The sequence below is a fragment of the Podarcis gaigeae genome (genome assembly GCF_964106915.1).
Source record: "Podarcis gaigeae genome assembly, chromosome: Z".
Lineage (NCBI taxonomy): Eukaryota > Metazoa > Chordata > Lepidosauria > Squamata > Lacertidae > Podarcis > Podarcis gaigeae.
Genome location: NC_139691.1, coordinates 42,835,503 through 42,848,842, shown reverse-complemented (window position 1 = coordinate 42,848,842; position 13,340 = coordinate 42,835,503). Strand labels below are relative to the sequence as shown.

General features: G+C 46.1%; 1 protein-coding gene across 1 annotated transcript; it reads right to left on the bottom strand.

Moving 5' to 3' along the window:
• Positions 1–845: 845 nt before the first annotated feature.
• IDS (iduronate 2-sulfatase) lies at positions 846–12,785 on the bottom strand. The gene is made up of 9 exons (XM_083722967.1): positions 12,403–12,785; positions 11,030–11,166; positions 9,178–9,355; positions 8,945–9,033; positions 7,358–7,558; positions 6,321–6,491; positions 4,979–5,105; positions 3,566–3,739; positions 846–1,782 (listed from the first exon to the last, which is right to left on the bottom strand). Exons 1-9 carry the CDS (start codon positions 12,488–12,490, stop codon positions 1,268–1,270), a joined length of 1,680 nt encoding a protein of 559 aa, XP_083579093.1. The 5' UTR covers positions 12,491–12,785; the 3' UTR covers positions 846–1,267.
• Positions 12,786–13,340: the final 555 nt, after the last annotated feature.

The following is a 13,340-nucleotide window of genomic DNA, read 5'->3' as shown; positions in this document are numbered from 1 at the left end:
CCCAAAAAAAACCCCAGCAAGCTCAGGAGGCACAGAATGCTGACTATGGGAGTGGAGAGAAGAAAATGTATTGGAGTGTCCAGATAGAAGGTGTGGCCTGTTAGACCCTGACCAGAAGCATACCATGCTGCAACATTTTATTGCAGGTCCCATTCATAAGGAAAGAAGGGTACCCAATGTAAGCTGAGGACTGGAACACCTTCCTTACAAGAATAGGTTAAAGCACGGACCGTTTCTTGTGTGTGGGGTTTTGGGTTTTTTTAAAGTGACCAGGAAAGATCACACGAGAGTGGTTTATAAAACTATGCAAGGTGTGCACCAGAGAAAGCAGACAGAGAGAGGCTCATTTCACTCTCCCACTGCACTAGAGCCTGGGGTTATAGAAATGTGAGAGCCCTTCTGCATCAAGGCAAAGGCCCATCTAGTCCGGCATCCTATGGGAAGCCTACAGGCAGGACCTGAGAGCAATGGGATGGGACCCTCCTTACTCGTGTTCCTCAGCTACTGGCATTCAGTCACCCAAGGAAACTGACTGGCCGTGGACTCAAGGGAAAGAAAAGAAGGTTTGTGTGCATGTGTTTTACTTAGCTTTTCATAGAAGCCTCCCCACTACTACTACTACTACTGCCACCTCCTTCTTTTCAATGCTGCTTCACACATGGCAGCAAATCTTGGACAGGAAAAACATACAAGGTGTTTATGGAAAGATGGGGTGCAGAAATTTTTAATATAAAGATTGATTTGCAGAATTCACTGCCATAAAATGTAAATGGTGTCCGCTAGCTTAGATGCCTTTAAAAGACTACTAGTCGAGTTCAGAAAAGATGTCACTCAATAGCTCAATGGTCATTGCAAAGGGGGGGGGGGATCTTTATTAAGAAGAAGAAGAGTTTGGATTTGATATTCTGCCTTTCACTCCCCTTAAGGAGTCTCAAAGCGGCTAACAATCTTCTTCCCTTCCTCCCCCACAACAAACACTCTGTGAGGTGAGTGGGGCTGAGAGACTTCAGAGAAGTGTGACTGGCCCAAGGTCACCCAGCAGCTGCATGTGGAGGAGCGGAGACGCGAACCCAGTTCCCCAGATTACAAGTCCACCGCTCTTAACCACTACACTACACTGGCTCTCTAAAGAACTAAAGAATACTTCTTTGGTACACAAGAACACAACACATTTTAGATTTGGCTCCAAGAGCCGCTACAATTCAAGACACGTCTTTGGGTATAACACAAAGGTCTGTATGTCTTTTACTACTTGAGCAGCAATGTCTTACAGAAGAGGACGTGAACCCCAAATTCTGTGCTCCCAGACGTTGCAAAGCTTTTTGGCCAAGGAGCCGTGCATGTCACTTCTGTACTTGTTATGGTCTTGACTGGGATCACTCGCTGTGAAATACAGCTCCCCTCCGTGGACGTCGTTCAGATTGACTGTGAAGTTGCTGGGGTTGAACCCAAGCCACAGCGTACACCTGTAGTCAGCGGTACGTATAGAATAACCCATCACTTTTATGTCCTTAAGCAGAGGCAGATCAGAGTTCCAATCCGGAGTGTCTCCTGGGCGGGGATACTGGCTGAAGGCAACTGGAGGATCTGAGCCCTTTGCTCCTTTGCTGTTGTTTTCTTGGCCTCCATGGATGGATGGGAAATAACGCAGTAAGCTTTGCCCCTCAGCACACAGGGGGGTGTGAAATGAAGGCTGGGGACATACAGGGGGGATTTTTAATCCAGCAAGCTCAGCGAGTGTCGGGAAGAGGGACACCAGCTCAACAATTTCTCCGGATTTGCCTAGGAGGGAGGAAGCATTAAGGAAAAGGTCAGAGAGCATCCAAAGAGTTCAGCAGATCACGTCCAGCTGCTTTGAATTAATTAAATACTGCAAATAGAAAGAAAAGCCATGCCTATTGCCTAAGGAGCAAGCCCTGCTGCTGCTAAATTAGTACTAGCAGAATAAGTGTTTCTATGACTATCTGAGCGTTCCGCAAAAAATCAATGAGTTGCATCTCTCAGCTCAGAAGTAAAACAAGACTTCTTCCCATAAAAACCTGAGGAACCTAATTACAGGTGTCCAGTAAACTCCCTGTTCTAACTCAATGGTTATGTCAGTCCTGGGTCTTTGCAATTCTGGGGAAGTTAACTGAACAGATCATAGTAGCGGGAGGCAAAACAGAGAGGAAATGTCAACTTTCTAGAAATTGGGTCACTTCACTTCAAATGGTGATGTGAAAAGGGAAAGTCATTTCCAAAGTTCAAGGGTTGCTTTTATATTGTTACTGGTGTTACGTTCATGTTTTCCAGTCGTCTAATGTATTTGGGCAGGAGCTGGGACTGAACAACGGGAGCTGGCCTATAAAGCGAGATGAGTGCTGCAATCCCAGAGTCGTCCACAACTGAACCTAACGGTCAGGGGTACCTTTACTTTTAATGTATTTGGGAGCGTGGCGCTGTGGTGTAAACCACTGAGCCTTGGACTTGCCAATCAGAAGGTTGGCGGTTCGAATCCCCACGACGGGGTGAACTCCCGTTGCTTGGTCCCAGCACCTGTCAACCTAGCAGTTTAAAAGCACGACAAAGTACAAGTAGATAAATAGGTACCGCTCCGGCGGGAAGGTAAACGGCATTTCCGTGCGCTGCTCTGGTTCGCCAGAAGCGGCTGGGTCATGCTGGCCACATGACCCAGAAAAACTGTCTGCAGACAAACATCAGCTGCCTTGGCCAGTAAAGCGAGATGAGCGCTGCAACCCCAGAATCATCTGCAATTGGACTTAACTGTCGGGGTCCTTTACCTTTTTTAATGTATTTGGGGATGGGGGATTGGGTGGGATGGAGGATTTTAAGAAATATTAACAACAGTCGGGGTGGGTGGGTGCGTGCGCCCAAATGTTTAAGCATTTCTGTATCATGTGTTTTGCTTATATACTGACATTGTGCCATTGTGGTATTTGAAAAGTTGAAACAAATTTGATTTTTTCAAAAAGCAACCCAGGTATTTAATATGCTATCATTAACTGAACTGTGTTGCTGCTAGTGCTTTTGGATTGCAGTTATGGAATTTCGTGAGAATTTTATGGCTTTGTTCTGCTAGGTTTTAATACTGGATTTTTATATGGCATTGCTTCGAGTAATCATGACACTTTGAGAAGGACAGTAAAAAAAATCCAGTATTTAAAACGGGACATACAACAGCTATGGATGAGTAGAAAAACATATCAGGTTGTGCTGCCATTAAGTAAAACAATTAAAGAGGCATAAATGTGCATAAGTAAAATAATAATTTTGAAACAAAACACAAAGCATCATCTTGGAATAGGGATTCCTTCCTGTGAAAGAAAGTGAAATGGCTCTGAAGATGGCCCTCTACAGTGCTTTGTAGAAAAATATTTTTATTTTAAAACATTAATGTCTGTATGTTTAAAACATTAATGTGTGTAATGTGTCCACTTAACCAGGGCACCTTCGTCGCTGACCAAACGGTTTGTTGCTTTGCTTGTTTTAAAACGAGTCAACCAAACAATCAATTAAATGTTGCAGCCCAAATATTTACATCATTAATTAAACTCTGAAGATTTACCTTGTGCAACAGGGCTTGAAACCTGCGTGAAGGGATTGATGAAAGGAAAAACCCTCTCTCCCAGGTGAGAGGTGGGGACTGTCATTCCTGGAACATAGAACATCAGTGGCACCCGGGTTGCCACATCGAAGTTGCTGTATTTCGCCCATTCGCCATGTTCACCCAGTGACCAGCCTAGATAAGATCAAGAAACATTGAAGGAAGAGCATCATCTATGTGTTGGGGGTGTGGGGGGCACGAATGTTCATTGGTAAAGCAGATGCTAAGGTTTTTCAATCAACTATCTCAGAACCCACAAAAACAAGCTTGTTAAACAGCCACTTACCTGACTGGTGAGGAACCCTTGAGGAACTTCCATTTCCCCCCATAGGCCACTTTAACTTAGTCATTTATTAATTACAATATTAGTTGCCTAATTAAAAAAAAAATATCCCTACATAGTATGTGAATAAAAAGTGCAGGGATGTAGCAAACTGCCTTATATAGAGTTGGGCACTTGACCTGCACCAGGAATGAGGAACCCACGGCCCTCCAAATGATATTGGACTCCCAACACTTATCAGCCCCTGCCAGCCAATAGCCAGGGATGGTGGAACTTGCATCAAAGGATATATCTGCCAGTATTGGGCTAAGCCAAGGATAGGGAACCTGTAGTTCTCCTGATGATGCTGGACTCCAAATCTCATGAGCGCCAGCTAGCCTGGCAAATGGCTAGGAATGATGGGAGCTGTAGTCCAGTAACATGTGAAGGACTAGAATTTCCCATCCCTTCACTGAACAAAGAGCCTGACCCAGCAAAAAAAGAGGTGATGCCATGTAACAGGTGAAGGGAACCTTTGGCCCTCCAGATGTTGCTGAACTGCAGCTTCCACCATCCCTGACCATTAGCCATGCTTGCTGGGTCTGATTTGAGTTGCAGTTGGACAACATCTGGTGAGCCAACGGTTCCCTACCCCTGCGATATGAAGATGCCAATTCTTTGTAAGAATGCAAGAGCCCTGCTAGATCAGGCCAGTGGCCAATTCAGTCCATGTCCTGTTCTCAAAGTGGCAAACCAGAAACCCATGGGAAGCCCACAAACAGGACCTAAGTCCATCAGCAATGTCCTAATCCTGATTCTAGGTGATTTGTATTCAGAGGTAAACTATCTCTGGTCCTGGAGGCAGTTACTATATATCCTTCATGACTAATAGCCACTGATACCCATTGATTTCCAAACTTTTCATGTTGGTGACACACTTTTTAGACAGGTATCATCTCACTATCCAGTGATTCAGTTTTACTAGCAAACCGGAGGTTAAACTAACCCCTTTCCAGCCCCAGGAAGAGCATTCATGCAATACAACTACACACTGCAGGTGACACACTAATGTTTGGAAAGATCTGTATTAATATGTCAACAAGACAACTTACCGTGGTCTGCGGTAAACACTACGATTGTGTTGTGGGACAGCTCCATGTCATCTAGGGCACTTAGCAACCTCCCAACCAGCGTATCCACGTAAGAGACAGATGCAAAGTAGCTTTGACGAATCTGCCGCTGCAAAAAAAATTAGAAAAGCATCCAAGGACTATCTATAAGGACTATCTAAAAAGCATCTATAAGGACTCGGGGCATAGCTATCAACCTTCCATTTTTTTGTGGGAAATTCCTTTATTCCAGCGCTGTTTCCCACTGCTTCCCACTGTTAGATATCCCGTAGACTGTCCCCGGGACAGGTGAGGCTGCTGATCCCTTATTTTCAAGGCTGCTGATCCCTTATTTTCAAATCTGAAAGTTGACAGCTATGACTCGGGGTATTTTTCACACTGAAGACCTGCTTGCAACCTACTTGCCCAACTTATTATACCAAGGTTAGGGAAGTTGTGACCTACTGAACGGTGTTGGACTACAGCTCCCATCATCCTTCACCACTGGCCATGCTGGCTGGTCTGATGGGAGTTGTAGTCCTGCAATATCTGGAAGGGATACAAGTGGCTCCATCCCAGTATTAATAAGGAGCTTTTGTCTGTTATTAGATCACAACAGAGGCTCTGTGTGTGTTTGTAATCAATATTATGTTATTTCTCCATACTAAGGACCAACCAGGTCACAGCTGACTTTCCCATGCCAAGCATAAGGCTGTTGCGAGGCGGCTGTCTCTCTAATTTCGTGTTATGCCACGGTCCCTGTCTGGTGTTATGTCACATGCCCACCACCCCTGCCGCCACCATGGCAGCTACTTTGTGACTGGTGCCACCCGCATTCCCCCCAAATCTGAAGCATGCCCTGAAACGTTCTGCCATAAAGCAAACCCCAAAAGCGAAGGATTCCCCAAGTTCCCTACTCCCATATCAGAACGAGATCCAGGAGCGCTAAGGATCTGCATGCTTGGACATCTGCCAAAGGCCAGCAGCCCAGCAAGGGAGCTACTGACCAGAACGCCATTTGGGCCTGCTCCTCCTGTCCAGCACTGCGTGAGCCACTACTTCTCACTCTGGTCCAGACAACCGTGCTGGTGCCCAAGAGAGGTGGGTGTTGCTGCCTGCTTGCTCAGCAGCTCTATACCTTGAAGGAAATAGGTGGAAGCAGTGATGAGGAAGAGGAGCAGCAGCAGCAGCTGATGGTCATAAGGATATAGACTCCCAAAGGGAGGGAGCAGGGGTCCCAAGAATTGCACCTTGCCCAAGGGACCTGCAAAACCTGGAGCAGAGAGCAGGCAGATTGTTGACTCGCACTTCAGCTAAGTGCAGAGAAAGGGAATATGTCACCTACCTGGAAGTTCTCTGGAATTGGCCCATAAGGGAAGCTGATGTTCAGTGCTGCAACATCCTCCCTATGCCTGATGTCCATCCAGGGATTGTAGGCCACAGAAGGGAGCCTTTTAGGAACATCAGGATCAGGGGCCAGTGTGATGTTTTCCCAGGGGTACAATTTGAGAAATTCCTGGAGCAGAGATTTCAGAAGAGCCATTTCAAGGCTTGCAAACAAAAACAGGCTGCAGGTTTCCTACTGCTGTTCTGCAGTGGTTCTTACAACCAGGCGACATGCTGTGTTTGGCATGTGGCAGCAGCCGTGTTGTGACTAGGGAGAACTTTGTGGAACCCCATCTAGATGGCAACTCCACCCATGGGAGCCACTGACTGCATCACCCACCTGTGAAAATTGGTCCCTGTGGGTGCAGGGAGATAAGGCTCCAACCCATTGACCGGATCCAGTTCCCCACACAAATACAAATTCTCAAACCTTTATTGGCACATACCATAAAATCACTCATCAAAACCTGCATCTAACACTTGAGTTAATGTTGTATAACATTCGCAAACCCTCGCTGCATGTTGCAGAAACCTGGCTAATATCTCCATCTTATCCCCTTCCTGAGAAAACATAAGGAAGGCTACTTTCCATTCCTCTGCATGCTACTCCCTACTAACAACCAACTGATTATAAACATAGATCAAATTGTCTGATGCCAGGGGCAGGGCAAAAGAACATGCTTGACTGATTCTATCTGCCTCTGTCCGCAGGGGCATGGTCTCTCTACAAGTTGTATTTTCAGGAATTTCCCCTCATGCATTGCCAAAGGCAGCATGTTCAGTTTCACTAGCGTTGATTCGGATGGTCAAATGGGAGAGATAAGTCACCATTGACTGTCCACCTCACAGTTTCCCATACTTGATCTAGAGGGTCAAGCAACCAAACCATTTTTGGCCAACCAAATGCCAAACCCCATGTGATTTTCATTGATCTAGAACAACTGTCTAGGACTGCACATTTCTTTCAGGTGGGTTCTTCTATTCAGGCTTCCTTACCTGGGGGTACCTGAATGGAATATGGGGTTTGTGATACCCAACAGCCAGGAAGAACCTGCTCTTACTCTCCTTCACAATGTTCAATAAACGAATCGCTTCCTCGGTGCTCTGGATATCTGGCAAGGTCCCCTCGGGCATCTCTGAAACATCCACTGGGCAGATAAGGTTGGCATGAAGTTCTCCATCTTTTCCTTTGCAAACCTTTAAAAGAAGAAAACAGTCTCCTGAGAGGGGCACTGGGATCAAAAACAAATCACAAGGCAAAAAGTCCCAGTGAAATCAACAAAAGTCTATTGTATTGATTCGCAAAGTCCTTAACAACTTGGAACTGGGATACCTTAAGGATCTCCTGATACCCTCCTGATATCCTTGCCTTATCCCTTAGGTCTTCAGCAGAGTCACTGTTAGTGGTCCTCCCATGGAATGGAAGCATGTTCCCTGTCGAACGTCTGGCACCTGCCACCCCCAAGCGAATTGCTTATGGGTAGCTTGCGCAGCTGGGAGGGTCTTTGGGGCCTTCATCTCCCCCTGCCCACACCACTTTGACTGCTGCTACTCATGAATGAAGACCTTCTTAATGGTCCCGTGAGTAAACAAAAATATGTCCCTATAACCTGCCAAAGTCATTTTCCCATATATCTCATCTCCCCTCTTTCTTCAAAGCCCTCCTCAAAACCTAACCCATCCCCATGGACTTTGGCTTCCCTTCTTAATTTTCATTCCCAGCTATCTCCAAACTTTATTTAACTGTAGCTGCAATTGTGCACATACACTCCTTCTTATCCTCATCTCATTCCAATGTATTTCTACTTTACAGTTAGATTAGACCTGAATTTGTATGCTACTTTGAACACAAATTTATGTTTCGGGGAGAGGCAGAATACAAATTATTTTTCTTTACTTATTATTTCATTCCTTTTTTCCATTTTTATACCACCCATATAACAAGAATTCTCCATGTAGTTTAGAAACCATTAAAAACAATAATGCTCAGTACAACATTTAAATGATAAACACACTATAACCCATCTACTATATATTTTGGAAAATTGTTTGTTCGCCATGCATTTGGGCTCCTTAAGGTATTGTCATCAATTTTTTTATGATGGTTCCTGGGATCAAGGAGAAGAGGTTTTTTTAAAATCTATGTTTGTATGCTGCTGGATGCCATTTTAAATCAAGATGGCAGATTGAACCTTTCAATCTGATTTTAACCACTGACTTAGAAACTGAACTGATGTTTGTTTGTTTCTTACAATTCCCAAGCAACAATGGGTATGTGGGTGCTGGTTATAAATAAATCAAAAGCTTTATTGTTGGCTAAATCCAACAAAAAATAAAGTCTAGTTTGGTTTAAATTTGTACTACTGGCTTTAGGTTGCAAAGTCCTTGAAAGCAAGACTTGTCCAGTAGCACAAACCTACACACGCCTATTTAGAAGGCAATATCACTAAGTTCAATTAAGATAATTCCCAAGTTAACTGGGCACAGCACTGTAGCCTCCATATCTCTGCGAATCAGCCACGCACACCAGCAGTGCAGCCCAGTTAATAATGGTAGAAATAATTAGCCATAGCATCCATTCACCTTTGTGTTTTCGTATTTTTCGGATGAGGGATGAAAAGCAGGGGTGGTCCAACTGTACGGATAGTCATCGTTATGGTTTGATGAAACCCCTGAAAAACAGAAGCAGCAGAATAAATGTCCAGGAGTGGAGTGGGGGGGGATCCTTTCAAATTAATTCTCCAAATTCTAAAAGCCACCTGGCTTACAGAAAAGTGGGTTCTGCAGAGATCTCATCCTTCCAATTCAGAGCTTACCTGGGTGAAACACTTTCCCTACGGAGAGGGTGATGTAGCCATTTTCCTGGAAGTACTGCGGCAACGTGGAATAATTTCCCGCGTGCGCTCTCCAGTAGGAATTAAAATCATAGAGCCTGGTGGTATCAGGTCTCCGCCCAGTGAGGAATGACACTCTGCTTGGGGCACAGACAGCTTGCTGAGGGGAAAGGAGAGGAAGGCCATAGATGAGTGGTAGACAATAGTGTGGTGGCAAATTCAGAAGTGCAAGATCCCCTCATGATAGTCACAGCTACACCCCAGCCGCACCCCCTACTAAGATTATACAACCTTCTAAGTTTTTACAACGAGGGATGGATTGTAATGATCCACACAGATCCCATATGTTGCCTTTCAGCTGTTTTCTATACATGTGCATAGGCAAATGGTTTGGAGGGCTCCAGGAGCTTCTTTTAGAGTGACGTACGGTAAGTTGTGTTTTCCATGAAGTTGCATTGTATGTAACATGACTTGCTCACCATTCTCTTGGAATGGAAGCCCCTTGTGCTTTTGGTGTTCCTAAATGCTTCCCTTTGGAGCACACAGAGGCCAAGAATCATCCCTTTGATGCTGATTGGCTCAGGGATGCCAGAGACAGGGACTCTCCTGCAGAAATAGCAACAAGTCTTTGACCTCCTGCAGCCCTGGACCACTGGCAGAGCACATGCTTTGAATGCAAGACGTCTCAGGTTCAGTCCCTGATAGCTCCAGGCAAAGGCTGAAGGGACAGTCCTTTCTCTGCCAAAGGACACAGAAACTGTTTTGAGGACCACGTTCTGTCAAGGAGAATCTGTTGGAGCCTAGATGCTGACTGCGAATGGGAGAAAGAACCAGTAGCAGCCAGGGCTTCTCTCTTTTTCTCTCTGCCATCCCTTTTCCTCCCAGTTTTTCCTTCCTTTGCCACTGGCATGAAATAAGGCCAAGGGCTGATGTGAGCCAGAGTGGACAAGATTGAGCTCTAAAGGCAAACAGTCCACTTCAGTGTAAAGTAGCTCTCTGGTACTAATCTGAGCAAGCAAGCAAGCAGATTCATAGGACAGCATGTAGTCTCTCATCAAGTGGCCTTCACGATCAGTTTGAAGCAGGAACATTCAACATCTTTGTTGGTTGCTAAGCCACCTCAAGGACATGACAATAATAGCCTCCCCTGCTCCAACAATTGCTATTCAGTGGCAAACCACTGAGTGTTCCTGAACATCTGAGCCAATCCCGCGAAGAGGCCAGACCCCTGCCTTCCCTACCTGCCACCCTATGGCCTACCTTTGACAGACAGGGACGGCTTTTTATTAAATTATTATTATTAAATTTTATTTATACCCCACCCTCCCCAGCCAAGACCGGGCTCAGGGCGGCTAACACCAGGTATAAAACAATTAATTGAACTACAACTTAAAAACAAGATTAAAATACAACATTAAAATGCAGCCTCATTTCAGTAGGAACTCAAATCAAAAACATTTTTTGCAGATGAAAACATCAAGTCTTCACCAAGGCCACCTGACATCACAATGAACTGATATTTAAGCACCAAGTGACACATTTTCCTTTGCCCAGCCAGTTAGTACGAAGACACATTGAGGCAAAAATCATGAACAGCCTTGGATAACTCCATTCTCCATGACTACGACTAATCCTTTAGGATTAGTCAACACCTGCCATATGAAAAAGGGGGAAACTGTAAATGGCCTTGCAGATTGTCGTCAGCAGAGAAACATGAGATTACCAACATATGAATATAATGGGTTGGTAGACATTTTGTGTACACAAAGTGACACAACCTGAGCACCAGAAACAGAGGGAGTGGTAAAAGTTTACATAATGTTGTGTTGCTTACTTGTGCAAAAGCATTTTGGAACACAACGCTGCGCGAAGCCAACTGATCAATGTTTGGAGATCTCACTACTGGGTCGCCGTAAGAGCCCAATGCAGGCCGCAGATCGTCAGCAACGATGAAAAGGACGTTCATGCCATCTTGAAAGCCAAAGAGTTAATAGGAAAGTGTTAGCAGCATCAGTCAATGCCTTAGACGGAAACAATGAGGAGAGTGGGATGTATCAGTCGCTAATTTTAACTGCTTAACCCTGTTAAGAAAAACTAGCAGCAGATCAACGCCCCATGTACAATAATACCATTTTAAAGGGATTAACACCATCAAACTAACTTAAGGGATATTTAGGCATTCTTACAAAGGGATTGAATAAATAAATGGCACTGTTGCAATGTAATGCGCTGAGCATTTTAGTATTCAAGGCAGAAATCCTACAAAGACCTATGCCAATTGAGTTCTTCTTCTTCTTCTTCTTTGGCGATCACTTGTAGCCGAGTAAGATTGTTTTCCATAAACACGGTTTTAAAAGTGAGTCTATAAGTGACTGTGGAGGCCGATTTTGGCCGCCCAGATAAATTTGTGAACACCATTCGGCTCCTCCATGATAATATGACAGCAACAATTGCAGATAACAATTGTTATGGTTCTCAAAGTGAACCATTCACTATGCTGATGACAACACAGTGTGTGCACACTCTGAGGCTGACCTCCAAACCATCCTAAATATCTTTGCAATTGAGCTAGTAATGAATTTAATGACTGACCCCCTGCTAACCTCCCATGATACCCAAAACTACCTCGCAGACCTTATGAAATTTATATGTCGCTTGATTGTAGAATACCTCAGAGCAGTTTGCAAAATTAATCAAATAGGATTAAACCAGCTGCTTGGGGTGCTGGCCTCAAGCTACCTGACCGCAGTGACCTCCGGACAGTCCTGAACAGTCTCCCTCCTGCAGGCAACAGTTCTTGATAAAGGCACCTGGATCCTTCTGCTCCATTCACCCTGCAAACTCCTCACAGGTAGATTTTCCCAACCTGGCGATCTCCAGAAACTACCGGACTGCAACTCCCATCTACACCAGTGGACCCCGTCAACGGTCAGGGACAATAGGGGTTGCGGTACAAAATACCTGCAGGGACAGCCAGGTTTTGGGGCTTCTTTTTGCGGGGTGGGGTGTGGAGAGGCACTGCTAGCATCCCAAGCTCCCAAACTCGTTCCCGTCCCGAATTCCCCGCTCCCCATCTATCTGCAAGCGGCAGGTCCTGCTTCTGGGCTTTCCCCGACAGCCGCGGGACGCCTCGGATCGTTCCCTGCACGATCACGCCGTCCAACCCCGCTAAACTTCCTCTTTTGCCCGCCCCGCTTCCAACAGTACCTGAAGGTGGTCTTCCTGCCCGGACGGATCCAGCAGCGCAAAGGAGGCAGAACGCAACAGCGACGCGCGCCCGCCACTCCATCCCCATCTCCGAGGAGCCGCTGAGCTGCGCTCCCTTCCAGAAAGAGACCAGGGGAGCAATGGGGATTGCCGGGATCCTCCCACTTCGACCCGACAGGAGGAGCGGGGGAGGAAGAGGGCGCGGGGCGGCGTTCCGGGGCTCCACCCCGCAAGAGGCTGGGCTCTGGAGGTGCCTCCTGCGATCTGGAAGAAGCGGCCAGGCTGCCGGCGGCCGGGAGAGGGCGCAGTTGAGGTTCCTGCGCCTTTCTGCCGATCCTTGGTGCGCAGAGCATAGGATCGAACTGCGAGGTCGCCGTCCTATTACGCGCTGCCCTGAGAGTCAGCGCCGTTGTTCTATTGGCATTTACGAGTTGCATTGCGAGCAGATGTTGCACGAACATCTGGGTGGCTTTAATTGGGGTCGTGCTAATGAAAAGCGGACTTTTTGCTGATCAGAAGGTCGCGGTTCGAATCCCCCGACGAGGTGAGCTCCCGTTGCTCGGTCCCTGCTCCTGCCAACCTAGCAGTTCGAAAGCACATCAAAGTGCAAGTAGAGAAATAGGTACCGCTCCGGCGGGAAGGTAAACTTTCCGTGCACTACTCTGGTTCGCAGGAAGCGGCTTAGTCATGCTGGCCACAGGACCCGGAAGCTGTAAGCCGGCTCCCTCAGCCAATAAAGCGAGATGAGCACCGCAACCCCAGAGTTGGTCACGACTGGACCTAATGGCCAGGGGTCCCTTTACCTTTAAACAAGCTATAGCTTAGGGCCCCACTCTCTTGGGGACCCCCCAAAAAATTAACTATTAATATACATCTCCCTAACTATTTCAGTTCAACAATTACTTTGATAAAATACATATTTTGTTATGTGCAAATGG

Bases quoted from the DNA above. Each gene is read 5' to 3' on its own strand.
- IDS (XM_083722967.1), bottom strand. From the start codon at position 12,490: ATGGGGATGGAGTGGCGGGCGCGCGTCGCTGTTGCGTTCTGCCTCCTT. The intron at 11,167-12,402 runs GTACTGTTGGAA...TTGGCTTTCAAG, and splicing joins GGCAGGAAGACCACCTTCAG to ATGGCATGAACGTCCTTTTC. The intron at 9,356-11,029 runs GTAAGCAACACA...CTTTCCCCTCAG, and splicing joins TCCAAAATGCTTTTGCACAA to CAAGCTGTCTGTGCCCCAAG.